Source organism: Lissotriton vulgaris, chromosome 2_1 (genome assembly GCF_964263255.1).
Source record: "Lissotriton vulgaris chromosome 2_1, aLisVul1.2, whole genome shotgun sequence".
Taxonomy (NCBI): Eukaryota; Metazoa; Chordata; class Amphibia; order Caudata; family Salamandridae; genus Lissotriton; species Lissotriton vulgaris.
In genome coordinates, this window is record NC_141687.1 from 1840544495 (window position 1) to 1840568763 (window position 24269).

At 43.9% G+C, this 24269-nt stretch overlaps 1 protein-coding gene across 1 annotated transcript in view; it reads left to right on the top strand.

The window, feature by feature from the left end:
- The window catches only part of LOC147733376 (gamma-crystallin A-like), a 79600-nt gene that overhangs the window by 20070 nt on the left and 35261 nt on the right, over positions 1 to 24269 (top strand). The window contains exon 2 of the mRNA XM_086956346.1: positions 3677 to 3752. Within this exon, the coding sequence (XP_086812472.1) occupies positions 3677 to 3752 (76 nt within the window). The remainder of the gene's footprint in view (positions 1 to 3676; positions 3753 to 24269) is intronic.

Consider the following 24269-nt stretch of genomic DNA (forward strand, 5'->3'; position numbering starts at 1 on the left):
GGTGGCTGCGTACAGCATTAAAAAGTGAGCACAGCAATCACATCAAACATTATACAATATTCGATGTAACCTCGCTGCCACCACCCGGGCCCTCATCTTTCGACCTCTCGAGTACTGCAAGTCACTGTATGTAGGAATAGTAAAACTGATCTGAGGCGCAAGATTACCACAATGCAGAGGCCATTTTACTGCACAGTACTCTGTACTTCAGCAGATGCCAACATCTGTAGTGGCTGCCTTCTCATAGTGCCATGAGGTCCATGTGGTTGATTACTCGTTCATAAGCCAAGCAGCAGCCATCCGTAATGTCGTTTCAGGGCAAAGCTGAACCCCCAAATATTCTAGTCCTAAGGCCCATCTGGTCTGACTCGGTTGTATCAACAACGTTACCACTGTCAGAGGCCCCGGGTCATGAGTGCAACTTTCAGGCAGTCCTGGTTTTCAGCCAATACTAGTAAGTTTTCCACTACTTCTAGGCCTATATTCATAAGGGGAAATGTGAAACTGGGGCACCAGTATGCTTAAAGTTGGTTGAAATGTTAGGACTGGCTGAGAATCACCCTAATCACACAGAGCCTGTTGACAGCTGTACAGCGCTCTTCTCGGTGGACTTTCAAAGCCACCCTTGTTTAGCAGATAAAGTTTATGTACCTGTTGCGCCCTTCTCGTCTTACTATGTGGCTCTCTCTGATGCTTGATTCTCCTTTATATTCCGATGCATCAATCGCCAGAACCTCCATTTAGAGTAGGGGTCTCCAAAGTCGGTCCTGGAGGGCCGGATCCGTATCAGATTTTTAGCATATCCCCATTTAGATAAATGTAATTATCATTGGTGGCTCCTTTGCTAAGGCAGAGGAGCGTCACCCTCACTGCTATTAAGCAATGCAACTAAAGGAAAAATAAAATGATAATAACTGAATGTTATGATCATTTTATTTATTCCTACTCGTTTGTGGCTTGGCAGTTCGGGCTGCTCTGCTCTCAAAGCATGAGGCACAGGGTCAGACTGATTTGCATATAGCCATGTCTGAACTGGGGTGGCAGAGTGGGCTAAAGAACGGTGATGGATTAAACCCAGATCTATTGACTGGGTGTGAGTGTTTGATTGATCAGATGCTCCGTCCATCACCACCCCCTTTTGTACCGCTTTTGGCCGCCATAAGTGTGGTAGGGTATGCTCAGACGTGAGTCCCTTGCTCACTTTGCCACTGGATTCAAGCAAGCTGGGCTGAAGATGGCTGGAATGCCAGAAACCGGTCCTCGGAAGCTTGTTTCCGGTCCAGGGAAGACATGTCTTGGCAGTTCGGGCTGGACTGTTCCCATGAGGCACAGGGTCAGACTGATTTGCATATAGCCATGTCTGAACTGGGGTGGCAGAGTGGGCTAAAGAACGGTGATGGATTAAACCCAGATCTTTTGACTGGGTGTGAGTGTTTGATTGATTCAGATGCTCTGTCCATCACCACCCCCTTTTGTACCGCTTTTGGCCGCCATAAGTGTGGCAGGGTATGAAGACGGCTGGATTGCCAGAAACCGGTCCTCGGAAGCTTGTTTCCGGTCCAGGGAAGACATGGCTTGGCAGTTCGGGCTGGACTGTTCCCATGAGGCACAGGGTCAGACTGATTTGCATATAGCCATGTCTGAACTGGGGTGGCAGAGTGGGCTAAAGAACGGTGATGGATTAAACCCAGATCTTTTGACTGGGTGTGAGTGTTTGATTGATTCAGATGCTCCGTCCATCACCACCCCCTTTTGTACCGCTGCTCTCAAAGCAGGGCAGGGACGGAGGGGTTTACCCACTCCAAGTGCGCATGAACGCATGGCTAGCCTGAGTCAGGGGCACTTTGCATATGTTCTCCACATAGGCTGCATTACAGCCTGCATGGAGAACATGCCCAGGCCCCCATTCCCTGGCTGAACACCGAACCAAGGTGCTCAGACCAATCACAACGCTGCATGCAGCATTGTGATTAGTCAGGGGAGCCTCAGTGCTTTTTGGTTCCTGTTCCAGCTGATTCCTGAGCAGAGGACAGACTGGAGAGACGCGGCGGTGATAAGGTAATTGTTTTACCTTCTGCCCCGCCCGCTCACCACTCTTGATCTGTGCCGGCCACCACTGGTAGTTATCTTAAAAATCTGGTATGGATCCCGCCTTCCAGGAGCGACTTTGGAGACCCCTGACTTAGAGCAACACTGTTATCTTAGTGACAAACTTCCCTCTCCAGAGGTGCCTCCTCCACAACACATCAAGTAAACCTCTCCGGGACTAGAACCTTTACCCAGCGTGTCAGGCTGTGCTTACAGCCAATGAGGCTCTCTGACCTCCATCCTTAAGACCCAGCCTGCTGCTGGCCTGAAAAAAATCTGATACCACTCTTCGCCCCCATCTTGTCAGCAGGTTCATTGGTGAGTCTGCGTCCTCCATTTTGGTCCAGCTTGTGTTCCACATACATATGTAACCGGTCCTGTCGATTTATAGATCCATGGACCCTGCTTTTTGAGTCACATGGATTATTTTCAAAATTCTCTTACTTTCTGCAGTTTCCCTCCCCTTTACAACACAAAATGATCCACTGCTCTCTATAAATTCTAATGTGATCCCAGCATCACCGACCCAACAACAGCTTCTTTATAATCGTTGATCTTTTGATTCTTCTAGCCAAATACATCTATGGTATAGATTAAAAAGTAAAATACATACTGAGGGATACAAAAGTGATGCTTTTAGAGTGGGTGATAAACATGCACGTTGGTGAGAGCTCTGCTGCAGTGAATTCCAGGAGTGCAGTAAATAAACAGTATATCATCCACACGATCCTACACTAAATGTATAGGGTTTTCCTATTACAAGCCATTTGTGCTCTCCTTTCTGAGCAGCAGGAAGGCCCGAACCCCCCTTTGTCAGGATGTTCCCCTTGTGGCTTGTAAAGGATTGTGAGGTGCACATTGAGATATGCAACAACAAGTGAGAATTGCAATGCACACCTATGCATTGTAAACCAGTACACTCACCGGGTCTGTTGAGGCTCAGGTAGTTAGAGAGAGTTTGCTGGATTACATATATTGCCAAAAAATACTTCAACATTTTTTGGTTCCCCATTGCCGATGACCAAAAAATCCCAAACTGCAGCAGATCTATTATGCCCATGTTAAATGTGTATATGGTAAACATAGGGTTTCTTCTGGGGGAACTACACTCACACCACGTTTTCATATATGTGAGTGGAAATGATCAAATGGAAGCAAAGAAAGACCACAACTCCCAGAATACACTGGTACGTTGATTACTCTAAAAGTGTTTCTGTGAACCGAAATAGCAACTGTAGTAAATGAAAACAATTGAAGACAAAGACGCGATTTATCTGCCCACCCCCTCCCGTCCACCCATTCTAATACCTCCCGTTCTGTCCTCTCTTAGGAGGGGAGGGGGGACCCGGGGCTGGCGGGGATGAGGTGATGGCGCTCCAGCTTCAACGTTGTTTTATTCTGTGTGGCTACAATTTGTGCTGAACGGGGTCCGTGAAAATGTGTGCACTGCAGGACGAGGGCTCTTTCTTCGCTTTCGGGGGATTCTGTGCACAGGGCCGGCTGCGCTTAGCATATCAATGCGCAGGGTCGAGGGTCTGCGCTGGGGTCATTCTAGCACCCACCTATTGAGCCAGCCCTGGTATTTAAGCTGTAGAGGTGAGGCAGGGGCTCAAAGGGGAGGGAGGCCTTTTCATCGCGTTACCGGAGCCGAACAGTCACTCGAGGTGAGTCGGTCCTGCTCTGGTTAATCCGGTTATGTATCCCTCCGCGTCCATCTCTTAACTAACAGCGGTCACTGGCATCGGGTGTGCCCACTGGTGTCACTGGGCGTGTTCCTGCTGGGCGCATAGGGTATGTTTTCCCGTCATACTGAGTGTGTATCATCGCTACATATGCAATAGAGTATGTCAACCCTTCCCCACCCCCTCCACCAGCGCCACGGGCACGTTGCCCATCACACTGGCTGTGTACTTATTGGTCGCACTTGGAAAGTATGCCATAGCCACATTGGGTGCGTTTTCACTGGACACTGTAGTTACGCACCGGTCAGCAGTGAATATGGTAACTAGGACCAGACAAAATACACATTTTTGGGTATTTTGTGTTACACTTGTTGCATGAAATTTCCATAATTATGCCACATCACGTAATTACGCTGCCATTCATAAAAACATTATAATGTAGGGACAACGTGAACATCCAAGTCATGAGCTGCTACCGTTTGTGGCACTTGTGTTTTTTGCTATATTTTTCTAGTGCGTAATGCCTAGACGTCTTCTCTGGCTGTCAGATTCCTTCTGACAGTGGTGTGTTTTGGATACAGAGGCGGTAGCCTCATTACTCATCATTCAGAATTTTTTTTTAGTCTCAGTTTTGGTTTTCTAATTGATCTGTGACACTTTGTCACAGGTGAAGTTGGTTCACACGGTCAGCGCTGTGATTGGGAAACGCAGATAGCGGTCAAACAGGCCTGCAGACATTTCAACAGGTTTCTTGATCAGTGGGTTTTGCTTTTGATCTAATTTGTTGTAGAATTTCTTGTTCTGTTTGCGGAGATGGCCGTCCAACATCTCAAAGCCTAGATCTCTGTGGAGGTCTGTGGCTCTTGTGAAGCAGGGAGCACCTGCAGCTCTCCGGAAGGCCTTCCTCTGTAGTTTCTGCAGGTCTTTCCGACACTTTGGATGGCAAACACTCCATACCGGTGAAACATATGTTATTGTTGGTCGAATAATTGAGGTGATTGCGTGCACCTTGCTCCGCATAGACATCAACTTGGTCCTCAGAAGTGGATACAACGCAGCCAGTTTGGTTGATGCTTTCTGGCAAGTTCTATATGTGTTTTATCCAGCTGAGTTTGGACTCAAGTGTCACCCTTAGGTTGGAGCAGTTGTTTTCCCACTTGAAATGCATTTTGCATCAAAAAGTAACACAAGAACGAATTTTAAACTAAATTAAAGCGCTAATTGACCGATTTGCATATTAAGTAATTGTACATTATTTCCCCCTACTTTTGCATAATTACGCAAAAGCAAATTGAATACCTTCTGTATACCTTTGATTATAATTATGTTTATAGTCATCAGGGCACATGGTACTGGTTCAGCGAATACTTTAAGAGCAGGTGTCTTTAAACTGGGGGTGCGTCCCCCTAGTGGTCTGTGGCAGCATTCCTAGGGGGAGGGGGGGTCAAATGCCTCATTAAGTACTTGTGAATGAAGATGGCCTGCAAGCCTAACTTTGTTTATTTTTCCTTTTCCAGGCAATCTTCATTTACATGAAAGTTGTTTGTCAAAAATAGTAAGGCTGATGTGATCCTGAGGCCTGGGGTGACAGGGTCAATGGCTTAGTTAAAAGCAATAAATTCTATAAGTATTTTGTAATATTTACAGGTTCATATCAACTGCATTTCAATCATGCACACCCCTTAAAATGTAAAATTATGTGTAAAAAATTGCACATTAAACTAAATGATGGGAAATGCACTAGTTCACATTATGAAACCGGGTTAATGTGATCACTGCAGATGTATGTATGTGAGATCAGAAAGTCACACAACTGAATCCTGGTTGGTGCAGTGCATAATAACGACTTGCATATTTATAGTGTTATAAGGTCCCAGCATGTAACAGAAAGCAATGTGAATATGTAAGGCATTATTCTAAAATTGTACTAAACACTGTATAAGATAGGCTGCCACACAATGATTTTGTGTATGTGATCAGGGCCACTGGAATTATATGGCATGGGAGCACCAAATTATGAGGCAGAGTTTACTAATTATGCAGCAATAAAAGGCAAAATATGCAGTATAATGAAGCACATTATTTTATTATATTACTTAATTTTATTTTTTATTTTTTAAATGATAGTATTGTCTGGGCAAAGATTTCAACGTTAACGCAAATGTAACAGCCAAATACAGAAATAAGCAACTGAAAGATGGTCATTTACCCTTTGTGAGGGACTTCCGATGAGCACAACACGTCACCATATTTTTAGTAACTTTTGATCCGTTTGAGCTAGAAACAAAATAGTTTTTGATAAAATCTGCATATTCTACTGCAGGTGGTGGATTATATGGGAAATGCAGAAAATCCATAATATTGCGACAAATACAGCGGCTGCACAATCGCATAATTACAGAGACCCTGAATAAGATAAAACAAGTGCTTTCAAAGAATACACATTAGTAATAATCTAGTTCAAGCATTTTTTTATAAGTCCATTAAAAAGACACTTTACAAAACCGAGCATCCTTACATCACCTCTAAAAAAATAATTGATTTTTTTTATCATGATGCTTCAAGTGACTCCATAAATTGAATCAATTTGGACCCCTCCTTTAACTCTCATGCAGAGTTACCTCCAGCTCCCCATTAACAAATTTGATTTTTTTTTAAAACAAAAAGTATGGGAACAGTTTTTGTAAAATTAAAAACACATTGGCACCTTAGTCCTCATGCAGCCTGCCAACTTTGGCCTCTGTTAACATGCAGATGTCCATTCAGGTGAGTTGAGAGGGTAGAAAGCAGGGTGCCAAAAGGGTCATATTCAGAGGACTGATCGTCCGGACCCCTAGGGTTTCTGGGTAATGGCCCAGGAGAAAGAGTAACTGAGTGATATCCATGGATAGCATCAAAGAGATGGCCCAGAGGAGGCAGTGTTATGTGGAATTAAAATTTTTCATTTATAAATGAGACAGCTTCCCACCTTCTCCATAGAGATGCCCTGAAGAAAGTATTGAAAAATGTAGGTACATTTTTTTTAAAGGGCCATCACTACAATTAGTGCAACAGATGCATTGGGTCTGGGACAATGGTGTGAGGGGCGACTGACCCCGATAACGGGTGTGGTTCTGGCACAAAGGTGTGAGAAGCCATTTTTCTTGTTAGCATTGGAGGTCAGATTACAAGTAATCGAGGGGGTGAGGGCGCGTGTGTGGATATTTTCCCCCTTTTTCCAAAGGGGTTGACAGTCTTTTTTGGATTTCGGGCCTAGAAATAATGGCTAGTGGAATGTGGAAAGGAGTAGGCATCATTGGTGCTGCAGGCGCAGAGGTAACTGGACCCAGGCCTGTAAGGGCCCTGCTAAAGCTGTAGTAAGGCTGGTTTGCTCATTACTTTCTTGCATTAGGGCTCAGTGCACCCATGCTGTGCCAGTATTGTTTTCGACATCGGACCAATGGCTCAAGAGAGGGCATAATTGGAGAACAGGAGACACCTTAGCATTAGGCTTCAAGGTGATGACAGAAAGGAGGATGGGAGGAGGACTTTAACAAGGGGCAGAGAAGACTTTCCCGTTCACAAGGCTGTAGGTCTCATTAGTGAAACAAGCGAATTGGCACTGGGGCCCAGGAGTGTGAAGGGCCCACTGCATCACAATTAAGACTGTCTCATACCTTAGAATAGGACATGGGGATAGCATTAGGCATTAGGGATGAGGTGGACAATAATGTGGGTGTTCATTTTTACTGAAAGGGACAGACAATCTGTATCAGGAATGGAGTGATGGCCAGATGTGGTGGGGAAGGGGTGAAAGAGGCAGAGAGGATAGCCTACTATTAAAGTTAGCAGCTATCATTAGTCCATAAGACGCAGCTGCATTGGGACCCAAGAGCAGGTAGACCTCAATTAATGGGAGTAGTTTTTTTGTCTAGTTCAGTTTTTTATGTGTTTGCTCTTTTGTACGTCTCACATTAAGGGGCCTATTGCAATGGAAGTTGGAAAGCCTCCGACCCCCATCGTCTGCTTCAATTCCGACTGGCTGATTATGTACCAGCCAGTCGGAATTGAAACCGGCCGGTCATTCTGGCTGGCTTCCGACAGGCTCAAGGAGCCCATTGGCCAGTCAGAGCCAGCTCGAAATCCCAAAGGGCAGGCCTTTCTGCCCTTGGTATTACGATGCACGGTTTCTGGCATGTTTTCCATAGCAGCCTGCCCGACATGGAAACCATGTTGGAAAGTGTGCTTGGGGGCCCACAGCAGGACCCCCTTGTGTGCGCGGGCTCAGGTTGGGCCTGAAGGGGCACCTATGGTGCCTCCCTGTTGATCCCTGCACCTCATGCTAGGCACACTGAGGTGCCTGCAATGGGGTGCAGGGATGAACAACACCTCCCATTAGCCAAACAGTGTTTGGTCGCATCCTAATGAGGCGGTTGGGACCGCCGACCGGAGGTCGGTTGGTCCCGCTTACAAGATGGAGTTGGGCGGACGCAAGTCTGCCTGACATCGTAATTGCCCCCTTAGTGTGGAGTATGAGCTATTGAAAAGTGCCCCATATATTATCCCATAAACCCCACCCCCGTGCTCAGCGCTAACCCTCACAATCTCCCAGACTTTCCAGAAAGTTTTGCAGAAGGACCATGGCTTCAAAATATTTTGGGGGGGGCTCAGATCAAAACATTTTGAAGACCTTTATTTTAGAGGAACCCTAAGTGCAGGCATTAAAGAGGAAGATGCAGAACCCCACCACCACCAGCATATGGATTAGTGGAAATTTTGAAGTGCAACATTGCCATTACTTTGCCAGAAAGTCGACTGTTCTGGTGGCCTTATTTCTGGACTACAGGGATGAAAGAAGGAGTTATAAGCGGGGAAGGGGGCGAAGAAGCAGCATGCAGAAAACATTGCTACAGCCATATGTTTGTGGGCATTCACAGATGTTCTACTAAGTAGCTGCCCCAGGAGGCAGTGCAGTTCCAGGGTTTTAAAGAGAAGAGAGCACTATACACTATCATATTTGATAGGTGGAAGGGAAGATTTTGCCACAGGGATGAATATTTTCCCAGTACGGAAAAAAAATCTAATTGGCAGAAGAACCTTCCAACTTAATGTCTGTTATCCATCAAGTAGAAAATCCACGTAGGAGAGCTAATGAGAGGGAAAGATGGGTGTTGGAGCAGGGCGGGGGTGAAAGATATTCACAGAAAGTCAAAGGGAAATTATGGTTCTGTACCCTGAAGATAAAATGTTTTTATTTGAAATTCCCCTAAAAAACCTCAGTTGAAACAACATCATGGTTAAGGTCAATACCCCACATAATTTCCCAATAATAGTGGGAAGTGTAACCTTACCTTTCCCAAAACAGCCAAGACTGCTTCAACAGCCTTGGCAAGCGGTGTTCCTGTCCTAAACATAGGCATCTGTGCATACGTTCACCAAGCACTACTGCCTTGAAGACCAGGTCCTCAGAGGGGGCCATTTTGCCCACTTGGTTCTGCAGGACTTCTAGGTCTGTATTAACTCCTGCCAACTTTTACGACGTACTGCTCTGGTAGCTATACAAAAGGTGACACATCTGCAGTTAGAAGTATCCATCAGAAGACATAGTTACTTACCTTTGGTAATGCTATTTTGGGGGAAACTCTAGCTATCCACAGATTCCTCACTACCCTACCTCTTTTACTTTCTGTATAGTGTACTCTTGTACCAGTTAACAATGTCACAAGATAGAAACAACACACTATCTATCACCTACAGTCTCTCATGAAGGATCAGCGCCTGAGGGTATAGAAAAGTGAACAAAGCAAACGAATGCATCTATATGCGCTATCACTTCCTGGGGTTGTGAAAGGCTGTCACATTCTGCTGGTGCCTCCTACTGGCAGGCAGAAGCAATAGCCATTAAAAATCTGGATCCAGTCTGCTGCTTTGAAATATTCAAAAGGTGAGGAATATTCAGGTAGATAGAGTATACACAGGAAGGAGTATTACTGAAGGTAAGTAACTTAGTATTGGAGTAATGAACTAGAAGTTCCCTTTATTATAGATTGCTCATAGATTTCTCTGTTGCTTTTTTTTAAAAAAAAAACTATATTCTTTGACTCCCAACCAAAGTAAGTAACCAATCTGTATTGCCTCTGGCTATACCCTGAATCAGAGAATTTACCCCAGCATCTGCTGATTTTCTTTTTTTAATTTACACTGTGTTTTCTTGATCTCCCACCCCTTGCTTGCTTTTTTTTGTGCCATCTTAGCTAATGCTGTTCCATTAGTTGAGGGAAGCGAGGTAGCACAGTGATGGCGAATGCGACAGGTAGTACGCTGTTGGGAGACATTCATGGCCTGCAAACTAATCAGTGATTGGCTTTCATGGCAAACCTCCATGTTACCGCCTGCTTCGTTGCTTCTTGACTTTTTTTTGTTTTCTCTAAATGCAATGCCCCCAAATAGTGACTCGAGCCCCAGCCCTTTACTTTTTCCCAAGCAGGGGTGCTCTAAAACAGAAAGTCTTGAGGATAGTCTACCAAAATATTGAGTTTTTAATATCATGCTCCAAAAATCTTATTGCCAAAATATCTGGTTCTATAGTACTGTGAAGGTAAGTATATGTAGGTAAGAATAGATTTATCAGTGTGATCTCCACACAAACGTACCTTGAAAGTATAAATAGCTATATTTATCTATAGCTTCCAGGTACTGAAATCTGGCAAGGCACATAGATGTTAAGTTAATATTAAATAGTGGAATGCTATACATTTCATGCAAAAATACATGAATAGATAAGTCCACGTTTGCCTTAGGTCCTACTTTATCTACCTGGTCGGAGTTCATTGACCCAGTTATTAAGCTCGCTCCATTGTTTTTGATTAAAAGAGAACAAGTGGCTGTTGCAGGCAAAGTGCCATTCCTCATTCTGCGTGATTGTTTTCATGTTATTCACTCACTCTGAGCAAGCTGGAATTTCTGGTGACCTCCACCTATGAGCACTCGAGGTGCAAGCCATAATGATCCCAAAAGATTAGATTTTTCATAACCTGATCCCTCTTGGGCTCTTGTCACCTTCCCAGCATAACCACACATGAGTCCTAATTCGCAGAACATTGGTTTACTTTCTCAAAATGCATATAAGCAGCCCAAAGGGCTGAATTTGAAACATCCCCTCATCATTTGTTGCCTAACTGAGTACCACACCCGGTGCATGGGAGTGATAATTCCTTAGCAAACGTACTCATTTTCTGTCGGTGTAAGATAGTCTATGTACTGAAAAATACTGTGGCAATGGATGTTGAAGCTAATTTACTTATTTATCTCGACACTGATTATTTTCTGGTCACCATCTATAAGTTTGAGCCCCACATCCTCTGTCCATATTTGTCTCATCTTCCCAAACTTCAGGCCTTCAACCTTACTTAGATTTTGGTAGACCGGTGTTATATAAGTTGGTATACTATAGTGGTGAAGCATATTGTAAAATAATCTTGACTCCTCCCATGGTCAAGAAAGCAGCTTCTCAGCTGAAGTGATAAACCCCCCCCCCAAACTCTTTTTTGACTGAAGCTGCTTGAATGTATTTGAAAACGAGGTTATGGTTTGCTTGGTGGTTATGTATGGTTTGTTTAGTGGTTTTATGTGTTATGAATTGCAGAGTCAACCAAAATTGGCACATTTAAGTTGGGGTCCAGCTAAGGCGGAGGAGCCTCGCCACACAAGAAAGCTAAAATGATAATAACTCCTGGTTATTATCATTTTATTTTTTACTAGTGGATCTCCAGGTGCCCAAAGAGCAGGGTAGGAGTGGAGACACTCCCAAAGTGCGCATGACAGTTTGTCCGGCCGTCTAAGTCTGGCCAACCATTCATGCGCACTGTGCATGTTCCCCACCAGGCTGTAATACACAGCCTGGTGAGGAACATGCACAGAACCCTAGTCCCCATCTGAACGCCGATCCACGGTGCTCGGACCAATCACAGCGCTGCATTGCAGCGTTGTGATTGGCTAGAGGGGTCTGGAAGCCTGGGTGCTTCCTGTTCCTGTGTTGTGGAAGGACGGAGGAGAGGCAGCCGCCGGTAGGGTAAGTTTATTTATTTATTTATTTTTCCGTTTTTCTTTTTTAAACCACCCCCATTTCCCCTCCCCGCCTCACCACTGCTGCCCAGTAGCAGCTGCCACTGGGATGGATCCTGGTTTCTCAGTGGCTTTCCGGTTTTAAATCATAACCATACATTTTCTTTAACTATGTTTTTTATGGGTTTCGAAGAAGCTTTTTTAAAGCATATTTTAATGTGTTATGACTAATCCTAACTATAACTTCAATTTAATTGTAGTTTTTTTCAGTGAATCTATACCCATCAGTCCGTTGCTTTAAATGGAAGGGAGGTCTCTTAAAGGGGAGTGGCTAAAGGAGCACAGCTAGTTTCCTTTCCTACAGATGTGCAATATACAATTAAGGATGTTGCGTAAAATATGTTAGATAACATTCTGTGCTTCACATTGCGGGGCCCAATGTCCTGTGTTTGGGTGCCTTTCAGGGAGTTATCTATTATTGAATTCAGACATGTCACACACACCTAAAACAACAGTAATTTTGCTATGAAGGAGATTTGAAAATGTTTCAATTCTGAAAATATGAGCCTGTTAATGAAACATTACTAAGGACTGTGGAAGGGGTTAGTGCTCTTCAGCATGTGTCAAACACTGCTGTTCTCCCTTTCACTCCACTTTCCTCTGCAGTCTCCCTGGGAGATATTTATGCTCTTTTCTTCCCAACATCTTTCTGATGTTCTTCATCTGCATATCTCACACATCATCTATTTGATGTTCAGCACCATCTTTTCACTCTCTCCTCCACGTACTTCTTTAAGAGCCTCAACATCATCATCCCCCACACACAGCCCACCCACTCACCTGTAAGCGCTGCATTTCCTTTTACTTGGATGGTGTCTACATTTAGACATTCGTGTACCTCCTTTGTACACTTTCCCACAATTACCATTAGCACATAAGTAACCGTCAGTCTGTGTGTTCTGTGCAGTGGCCAAGGATTGGATGTGCAGCCTTATGAGCCACTGACAGGCACTGTGAGCATCTTGCAGTGCCTTTAGCCTCAACTACTGAACTCTTATTTGAGTGGTGGATATATGTAACCCACCCAAAAAATATTGATCAAGTTTAGCAGTGCTCAACTAGTGTCTGGCAGGTCAATTACACAAGGTGTATAGCTAGCTACACATAGGAACATGGGTGAAATATGGACACGAATGTTCAGAGTTCATTTAAGGAAGCACCAGACTCAACTCCGCTTTGAAGCTGGGTCAAGTCCATCCACTGAGGAAGTGGAGCCTGGGTAAAGCACTAAACACATAGCCCTGCCCCTTTACCTGCGACATCGAAACAGTAGTAAAGGGCAAACAAAAGCCCAAACAAGAAACACTACATAAAACGATACCGTCTAGGGTCAGGTATTATACTTTAGATGATGCAAGTTCTTTTAGTGTGATCTTAACCTGTGTACGAGTTGAAATAGTTTTTGATACAAGAAAAAATCGGATTGTCAGCATTGGCTGCATTTGACAGACGGTGCGGGGATCCTACTAAGTTCGGAGCGGGATGAAATTTGCAATGTGTGCCAAAGGGAATATCTTACTCTCAAGCAGCTGGAGCGACCGTTTATATCCACAAGATTTCAGTAATTGGGACTAATAACGGTACATCCAGCCCTTGAGAAAATAAAAAATATGAACTTATGGCGCAGGTAATTCTTGAAGGTAATATGCAACCCCATTTTAAACAACCTCGGCACTCTTCTCCAAATTGAAATTTTATTCTTGTCAAGTTAAAATTGTCTTGTTATTAAACGCTGCTGACTGTCGTTTAACATGAACGTGTTAATTTGAGAACTATAACAGGGCGGCAGGAATTATGCCCCAGGAGAGGCCCAAGATATACATGGGTTGCACATGGTCTTTAAAAACCTGTGAAAAACTCAGGCGTGCCGGAGATAAGACTCCAGACCATTCCCAGACGAGCCCCCAGCAGCTCAAGCTGCAGCAGCAGCCCGGGCTGAGACACACGAAGCCTAATCGGCCTGGAAGGAACAATGGAAGGTTAAGTGGTGGGATGGAGTGTGCGCCTGCCAGGAGGGAACCCCCCACAGTTTGAAGACTAAGGTTCTAGAGCAAAAATGCTGCATGCCCAAATGAATGACACAGCATGCTGTTCTGCTACAGCTGTATTTGGCAATGATAGCATTTTCTACTTTGTAGGCCTGTATAGGTCGAGCCTAGGCAGCTCTTGTGCTGTAGCTTAGTGACCTGTTGTATATGCTTTGTGGAGGTACAACTCCTCCCTTTGCTTGGCTTTGCTTTCATTAGTCTCTGTCCTTTAAAAATCCTTGCTTGCTAGTGGCTTGTCCTGCCTCTTTGTCCCTCCTTTTTCTCTTCCATTCCTCCAACGCAGCAGGAACTAACTAATAATAATAATAATAATAATCCACATTTGTAAAGCGCACAATCACCCGTAAGGGTCTCTAGGCGCTGGGGGCCGTCGGGAAGATTAAGCAAGCTATTGCCCAGAGTCACATGGTGCGGGGCTAATCTGCCGCCAGTGCACGGGATTTTTTCTTGGTTTCCTACTCTGTTACTGTGTGCCTGTGCTTGCATGTTAATGCAGCATTTGTCCCTCTCATTTGCATGTTTAGCGACTGCATGTTTTGACTTGTGTCCTGCACTCTGAAGCTATTGGAGCACAGGCTGAAATGCCGTTCCCAAGCTTCAAAGGGGCTGCTTTAGCCATTACTACTCTTTTTGCAATTTTTAATATCGACCATCAGTTGGGCCTTTTTTCTTAAGATATCGTTTTGGTTTTGAGCTCCCCTTTCAAGGGGATTGGGCTTGTTTTGCTTGCCCACTGATAACGCCGATCTTCCCTAAAAAGCATGCCAGTTCCAGCGGCGCATTTGTGAGTTGCATTAAATGATTTATATTTGGTTTGTTTGTGTGTGTGTGTGTTGCTTTTATGACATCCCTGCATCCATCAGGCTGTAGGATTTTGTAGCGATGGGGACATGGTAGGGGGGTCCTGTAATCAACATGAGCCCCAGATGTTTACTGCTTATGCCGAGGGTGCCTGTTCCTTCCTCAAAAACCCTTCTGCTTCGTAGCTTCACTCGTTCCCCCCGCTGCTTGCCCCCTCCTTGTTCAAGTAGCACGTAAGACTTACTAATCTGTGATATCCCTGGTTCATGTGTACATTAGAGGTTGAAACCAGTGCACGTTGCCATCCCCTTCCTTACTTGCATATTCAATTTGCACAAATGCACTGCAAAATGTAGGTTTTAAAATACCAGGCAGATCCTCTTACTCTTTACATTTAACGCAGTGTTTGTGCCTTTGCTGAAAGTATCTGCTTATTAAACTTTCACATTAAACATGCATTATGTTTTCATTTTTTCTACCACACGGATTTACGACAATTCACTGATTGTTCCCAAACAAGACCCATATGCAGTTCAGAAGAGCGATAGCAATCTTTACAGCTTTGCCTCTCCTTTCACAAGACAGCTATAAACTGTTCAGCCCTCTTACACCACCCCTCCCTCCTGCTGGTAGCATGTCTCTTCCCCGAAGAGAAACAAATGAACCAAACAATGTGCCTACACATTTCACCCAACAGAAACCTACCACACTGAAGCATGTACTGGTACAATGCAAGCCACATGCATACCTATGCAGACACCACTTCAAAGATATCTTCAGAGCCAGCCGGACACAAGTCTATTTTGAAACACTGCGTAAAAGAAGAACATCACCAAAGTTAATGTTTTAAATGCAAAACATACATGTTTGGCGTAAATACAGGTTATAGTCAATCCTGGACTGCTATGAAAGCAGAAGTTTGTGGCATGTGAACCCACTGAAATCAATGGCGGTTAACAGTGTAGGGGGCATAAAGTAGCACAGGAACCTAGCGAACGGCAACTATAGGTGCACCAGCCTGCAGAGCCCTGAGGTAGTCATCAACTCCATTGATGTAAAGGGAGAATATAAATGCGGCCAGGGCACAGCCTTGTCTAATTTCTTTCTTGACTCTAAAGGATTGGGTACATTCCCTGTTTGTGTCCAAAGCATACCTTGGCAGCCAACTTCTCATATAATTTGCCAAGAAAAATAACAATGTTTCCTGGCGCCCCCAGTGAAAGTACAGTATGCCATAAGATTATATGATACACCATGTCAAAGGCACTTCTAAGATCAGCAAAACACAGGTATACCCTTAAAGGTTTACCCTTTATGTATTTCCATAAATCAGGTCATGGTTAACACACTGTTCTACTGCCCCCAAACCTTTTTAAATGCCATACTGTACTTTTGTAAAGATGGAGTTATGTATGACCCACTGCTCTAATCTTTGCAGAAGAATCCTGCCCATCAATTTAGTGGAAGAGTCTAGGAGTGAAATTGAATGATATCACTTGGTGGCAAATCTATCTCCCGTCTTGAAGAAAGTCGCTATGATGGAGTCAGTCCAACTTTAGGGTGGGGATCATATACTCAGCGGCTGCGTTGGGCACATACTTCAAAATGGGGCCCCAGAGTTCCCCCACAGCCTTAAAGCCATCGACGGGACACCATCTGGTTTGGGCGCTTTACTGTCTGCGCTATGATGTAAGGCAAGAAGTACCTCCTCCAAGGTCATGTCCAGGGACTGCTACTTGTTGGGATACCAATACTACCTGTATCACCCACCAATGAGCCAAAGATGATGCTCAACCCATACGTGAGGAAGCACGTGCAAGGTAATTTTAGGGGCTGAGTCATCTCTTAAAAAAGGGGCATTAATTGTGTTCCAAAACAAAGTGGCGTTATTGGTCTGAACTACCTGGGCCACATTGGACCATGCCTCTTCCCTAAGAGCCTTTCTCCTGTTTGCTAGTGCCTGATTACAATCCCCACTGGTTGCTTAATGGCAGGGAAGTCCCTGGGTGAGCTATGTAATGCGGTCCGCAGTAATTTGGCAGCCCGGGAGCACAAGTGATCAAACCAGCCTTGTTCCATTGGGCACCGGGATGTAGGGCTACGGGTCAAAGGAGCATTAATTGACCACGCAATTACCCCAAATGCCCCTATCAGCTTTAAGTTTTCCACCTTGTCACCCAGGCAGTATCTAAACTCTGCTGCATTAATATTTAACAGACTTTGCAGCACTACCGAGGGATCAACCCACGTCCACATAACCCAGACACATTTGGCCCTGGTGGTGTCTATGTTGGCAACAGTTTTGTTTACCCATAGCCCCTCAGCCTGTACTAACAGGGATACAATCAAAGGGTTATGATCACTGACTGCAGTTGCGATTATTCTATGATCGAGAACAAGTTTCATAGTTGAATAATGTATGGTCAATAATCGTGCTAGGACCTCTGCCCATAAAAGAAGGGATCTGGGCATTGTAATGATAGATTATACTTGAAGATTAATGAATTAAAGTCATATCCATAGGTGATGTGTAAAACGTGGGGCTCCCACGCTGACTGAATCTGTAATGCCACTCACCGATTTAGCTGGAAGAGTGCATATCTTTATGTTAAAATCTCCAGTCCATAAAAGGAATCCATTTTGGGGGCTAGCTTGAAGGTACGGGTCTAAGTTGGCCTCTAGGGCTGTAACAACCATTCTGTGGGTGGAGTCAAAGATATTATTATAAAAATTAATTATAACTAAATCGGACCCACCCTTAAAAGAGAGTAGCACAAACTGATAGCAGTGTGAGGCAGTGTAAGACCTCCTAAATACCGCAGGTAACAAGTTTGAAATACAAATTTGAAGACCACCCTTTAAGCAACTTGATAGTGAAGGTATGGCAGGTGTAAAAATAGTCAAAAACCCATCCACATGGGAGGGTTCTATGTCTCAGGTTTCCTGAAGGTAGATCACACAGGACATAGAAGTGGTATGGACCCAGTCTGAGCCAAGTAACTTTTTTTTTAAACCAGCTATGTTCCATGAGGTGAACAAACATTCTCCATCAAAGCATTCTGGAAACGGCAAAGGTGTTGCCGTGGTTCGACTAGAGTCTCGGCTAGAGGCTCCCGATAGAGTTAACCAAATTAGCGAGGAAGGGTAATTAAGCGCCGGGGTGATGGATCCTGCATCTGGGCCATAACTAGGACATGAAGGATTAATTTGGTCACCTACTTCATCCTGGTTGGGTGGAGTGCTTAAACAAAAAAAAGGTACCATTTAAAAAGTGAGCAGTGGAAGTATCCATGTAATGCGTCCATGTTCCAGGGGAGAGACAAACACTAAAACAGGAAGGAAAGCCCACACAAGCTGGCGAATAAGAAACAAAAAAAATAAGAGTGGAATTAAAGTCAACTAAAGGTAAGTTATGGGTCGGCTCTATGCCAACTGTAAGCCAAGAATACGTTTTGTAGCAGGACATGAATCCTAAAAATCCTCCTTCCATACCACCCTATTACCAATTAACCAGACCTGTCATGCTTTACTTCATAGTCATTTTTGATGAGAGATTGAAGTATAACTACATTTTGTAATGATTCACTGCAGATTAATGCAGCCAACTCCTGAGATTGCATTTCTTGCTGTGGTTTTCTGTCACTGGCATAATTGTTATATGTGATGTTTTCATACTTGTATTTTACAATCGCCCACATGTTGGCTGCTTTTCCAAGTTTCTGTTTCCTGTTTTCCTTGGTGTTTAAAATGCCTTTGAAGGTGAGAGGGCAGGCGAGGACACACTCTTGCCTACCAGGGAGATTTATAAATAAAAACAGTTGTAGGGATTTGTCAGGTCAGTTCTGCAGCCCAGGCGTTGCAGTCTGGGGGAAGATTAGAGAGTTAAAGTTCTGTGGCACTGACGGATCAGACAGTATTGGGAGAAAGCCTACATTGTTAGAGTGCGGAACACCGTGCTGGAGTAAGGCCAGCCGCAGGAAAGAGATTGAGAGAAAGGGCACTCCTATACACCAAAGCAAACACTAGGCATAAATAGATGCCAAATACACACCATTGGTGCAGTAAGACAAGCCTCACAAGTTTTGCATTTAATAACATTAACCTATCACAAACAGAATACAAAGACAAACAGCTTTTACACATACAACGTGCAATGCACCCACACATTTATACTATGCAATTGCACAGCATTTACACAGTCATTCACATGCATCAAGACTGCTCAGACCATTCACACACACATAGACACTAACCCTCAAACACCATTCATACTCGCAGTTCTCCCATGCACACATAGGTTCAAACTACTTTGTATCACCCACAAAGCAATACAAGGAATGGGACCGCTCTTCATCAGGAATAAAATCACCAAACACATTCAACAAAGGAACCTCCGCTCTAAAGGAGCATCTCGCCTCAAAATCCCACCATACAAGAAAAAAAACATGGGTGGCACATCCTTCTCTGTTCAAGCAGCCAAATTATGGAACTCTTTACCCCCCAACATAAGGTCCACCAACAACCACCTTATCTTCCGAAAACTACTCAAGATTTGGCTCTTTCCCACATAAGCACCATACGCAAACAGAAATTTACAGCATATCCCTCTGTATACAAGCATTTTTTTTCACTATAGATATGTACCTATCTTTGTGTATTACTTTGTATAAACATGTAAAATAATTATGTTGAAAGAAAAAATAATAATAATAAATAAATAAAAATCATCTTTGGTCTACATGTACATACTTCCATTGTGCATCTATGTTCCTTCCACGTACATGGATCTGTGTTTCTGTTACTTTTCTCTTGAAAAAGCATATCCAATGCACTACCCTATTTCTCATCCTGTGCCTCTATCAATATATTTAATCTACATATACTTACCTCCTTTATGTATCTATATACTTTCAATATAATTATGAATCTATATATTTATCACTTTCTTCTAATTTAGCATTTCCAATGCACTACCCTATTTCTCAGCCTATACTCAATATATCTGCTAGCCCAACCTTCCGACTCATCTCAAACTTCTTCTACTACTCCTTCCAGTGCACTACCCTATCTCTCATCCTATACATCTATCAATATATCCTCTACATCCACTCTCTCATTTATCCCAAACCCCATACCACTACTATGATTGCCAAAATAACCCTTTCTAGACTCTCTCCTACTCTACACCTCCTTGCATCATCTGACACCTCTCTTGCTATACCGATCCCCTAAAACAAACCTCTCTAAACTCTTTCCTCTGAGTCCTCCCCTCCAAAACTCCTTTTTACTCATCCAAAAGCCTCCTCCTACTGCTAAGACCTAAAAAAAATCACTCCTTTATCCCTCCACTATCCTTTTCAATCGAAATTAACAGACTAACATGTTCACTTCTCAAATTCCATATTAAACTATGCTAATATACTACCCAAATAACTGAATAACATATCCACTACTCAAATTATTTCATTTTTTTTTTACTATACTAATTTTTATCAGTAATCCTTTATGGAATCCGGAGTGGCGTGCTACTCGCCTGAAAAGCGATTCAACACCCATCAGGGGTAACAAGTGCTATATGAATGCAAATCTTACTTCCCCTTTTATCCCACCGCTATCCTTCTCACTCCAAGTAATTGACTAATATCCACCACTGAATTACTTCATATTTCACCATATTAATTCACCACTAATCCTTTGTAGGCTTCCTGAATAGTGTGCGTCAACAAGCGCTATATAAATACAAACCTTTGTCCTCCTCTATCCTTCTGCTATCATTCCAAATCCGAATAACTGACTAACCTATTCACCACTTAAAATTTACTTTCATGTTTCATTATACTAATTCAACACTAATCCTCTATGGGTCCAGGAGTAGCGTGCTACTCGCCGAAAAAGCGCTTCGACACCTTGTCAGGGGTAGTAAGCACTATATAAATGCAATTACAATACAATACAATACATACAATCCCCAACAATTCACTCACCGAACAGTCACACCAGGCATCTTGTATTCCTTGTAGTTGAACAAAATACAACTCTCGTTTTTATTTAACTTGGGGACCTATCTTTTTTTGTGTTTAACTTTGTTTTTATTGATTTTACAACAACTTTGCAGTTTACAGTGTATTAGTTTCATTTCTCTGCTTTAAACAACATTGTTAATACAAGACAGAGCATGGGTTTACAGATATAGCTCAGTCAGTATCTACATACAGGCCGACCGATATTAACTGTTATAGTGATCTTTGTCCAGCAATCGGCTTGACATCATAGTGTACTGTTTACAATTTACTTAATGCTTAGTCAACAACATAACATAAAAAGCTAACAACCTACACCTGGACCACTTACAGTGAACTTATATATGCCCACCTGTGTCACACCCGCAATTCCCCCCTGCCCACGCACGTGACCCAAGACACCATTTCGTTTATGGATCTTGTTTACGTAGCCCCCCATTCCCCCTAGTACATAATACATACCAGGCATATGGTATACCCTGCAGTGTGGGGGCTAAGTATATATACCTAAGAGGGGAGGCCAACAACGCATGTGTGAGCCCTTGCAGGATGGCTGGACGATGCAGTGGTTGCTACCTTACATTCCCTACGTTATAGGCCATTTTCACTCGCATGTCCGTTGTCAATTACAGGCATTCCCGGTGGCGACTACAGGCGGTCCTGCCAGGCTATGCAAAAGTCTGATAGTATCGTGTCCCACGCCGCAGCTAGCGGCTGCTTCTGCAGCCCTCTAGCGTCCTCCCGTTCGAGTCACGCTTCAAGCTTGCGCCCAGCATAGTAGTGATTGGTATCAGGCCTCTGCTGCCGGGGGGTCAGGAGACTTCCAACGCGTGTGAGCAGCCCCATGGCGACTATGATTTCCAGGTCTATGTATCTGGAGGTCACTTTGTGTTTTTTGGATCTGGGGTCCAGCCCCTAGACTCATTGCTCCCACGTCCAGTCCAGTTCCCATTCCGTGCACTGAGCCAAGCAACTGGTGACCGTGCTCCAGTATGTACGGATGGCAACACATGACCATAACATATGCAGTAGGTCTGTTCCTATTTCGTCGCATCTCGCACATTTGGCATCAGTGTGATCAAAACATCTATTCAACTTGGGACCTATCTTTTATAAGAAAACTGAATTGGAGATGAACCAAATTGCCCCGTTTTTTAGAATTTCTTCTCTTAAACGCAGGGTGATTTGACGGAAGGTACAAATGCAGAACTTTGTTCATTGATTGTTTTAGTTATCCAGAAAGCTTGAGCAAGGGAAGAAACGGACCTCTTGCACCCCCTCCTCCCATACTTATTGGAGCTAACATATTTTTGCCAATCCTTTTCTATAAATGCATTAAAAATAACCATTTTATAATTTTTTTCTTTAAAATATGTCGGGGTACGTCTGTATTCGTTGTATTCTGCAATTGCTTATAGGAATCTGCGGGATCTGCTGCCTCATAGTTCAGTTAGCTATTATTTCCTTAGCTTGTCCTGCCATAGAATCAACAGCACATGACCAAAGTCTACGTATTTACGCCCACCATGGGAACAAGTCCTTGTCAAACCGCTAGGCGTCGCGGCTCTTTACAGTAATTCGCCCATCTGTAACTTTGAGCGAGTACCGTCTGACTTATCAGAAATATCAGTGGTGCAATATTGACATCTGGTGGCTAAATAGAATATTGCATTTGTCTGAAACATCACATGATACAGTTTGACTGATGCATTGAAACGTTAATGCAGTGGAATGTAAAGATAGGAAAGGTGTTGGACGTATACGTGCTGTGTTTATGTCATAACGATGCGTACTTAGCATGGATCATGTCATGTTGCTACATATGTCATGGTGACTGGAGCAAGGTATACCTGAACTTAGGCTAGATTTCAAGTTATGTGTGTGCTGCATTAAGCAACACACTACAAAACTGCATTTCAAGAATGTTCATGTGCAGGAAGGGGGACCTACCTCAGGGGTGGCTCTAGGCTCATGGTGGCCCTGGGCAGGGAGCGTAGGTAGGGGGCCCCAGAAGAGGGGCTCTGCGCGGGGCGGAGCGCGGAGGCCAGTGAAGAGAAGGGGGTGGGTGGGGGGGGAGGGGTCAGGATGTTTGGAAGTGGAACAGAGCCGACCGGAGGCCGCCAAATCCCTGCCAGGGGCCGCCACGCAAATATGTATCCATCCTCAGAGGAATATTATATTAAGGATATATATTGGCGTGGTGGCCCCTGGGGTTTGGTGGCCCTGTGCAGGTGCACAGCTTGCACATGCCTAAGGCCACCCCTGCCTACCTGTACATGAATAATCTTCCCCTGCACGCAGACAACCTGGCACTATGGTGGAAGGGTGCTTATGAATATCAAAGGCCCCCTGAATTCTAAGTCACGAAATTCGTAGGACAGGGAAAACAACAATGCGAGAGAATAAATTTCCTAGGCAATTATTTGTTTATAGTAACAGAAATGCATGGAGGACTCAACAATAATCAAATATCAAAGAAACCAATGTTTAAAAAAATATATAGCATATTTTATTGAATGTTACGTGTCAGACCCAGTATATTGGAAAGGTGTAACATACTAGATCTAATCAACTTGTTTTAGACAATACATAAAATCCATATACAAAAAAACGAGTTAAAAATATATAATACAGTAGTAATTATCGACGCGTGTTTCGGCGTTACATACGCCTTCTTCATGGTGGAAGGGTGCCAGTGTTAGCTCTAAGCTGCTAAACTTAGTGCCAGCGCTGGAGGAAACGCAGGGCTGCACCATATTCTTGTAAATATGGTGAAGCCCTACGTCTTAGAAATGGTAGCGCGTGTCGTTAAGCCAAGGAGGCTAACGACATGCTCCACCTCTTCCCTTGTACATATGACCCTTAATTCTTATGCTGGGTAGGCGAGCTACGTTAACTGCCCAATCGCAATGCTCAAACAACCAGAGGCAGGATTAGTAGAGCTAGCAAGAGCTAGTGCCACAGGGAGTGTGGAATAGGACCCTCAAAGTACGCAAAGTGAATTAAATGATATGGACACTGTAATTATCAAATACTAAAGACCAAGCCTGGCTCAGTGTGATCCCTGCTTTTATTCAGGCTCTTATGTTGGATGTCACGCTGAATGAGACCCTAGACGCCCACAAGGTAAACATTCATGTTACCCACGTTTTCAATCTCCCCCCTCCTGAACTTAGTGTGCAAGTCTACTTGACCCACAACACTACAGTGAGAGCGAGCAAAGAGACTGCTGGTGCTCTATTTAGATAGTGAAGATAATGCATGTTATGCAGCTGTGCCAATTGTCAAGCATTGTGTAACAATTTCACCCCTTGCGGTGAAGTGGAGAGAAAGATTAAAGAGCGTTAGTCTAACACTAGATGTGTGGCACTTGGCAAGGCTGCCGTCGACATTTATTACACGGTTAGGCCTGTACGGAACTATTGGGAGCAGTCATGCAAGAAGACAACATGCTCTAGGACTTGTTAATGCGTGGCGAGGCTGAGGTGCTGTTATCATAAGACATGCTATCGTCAGCTGTTGCCCGA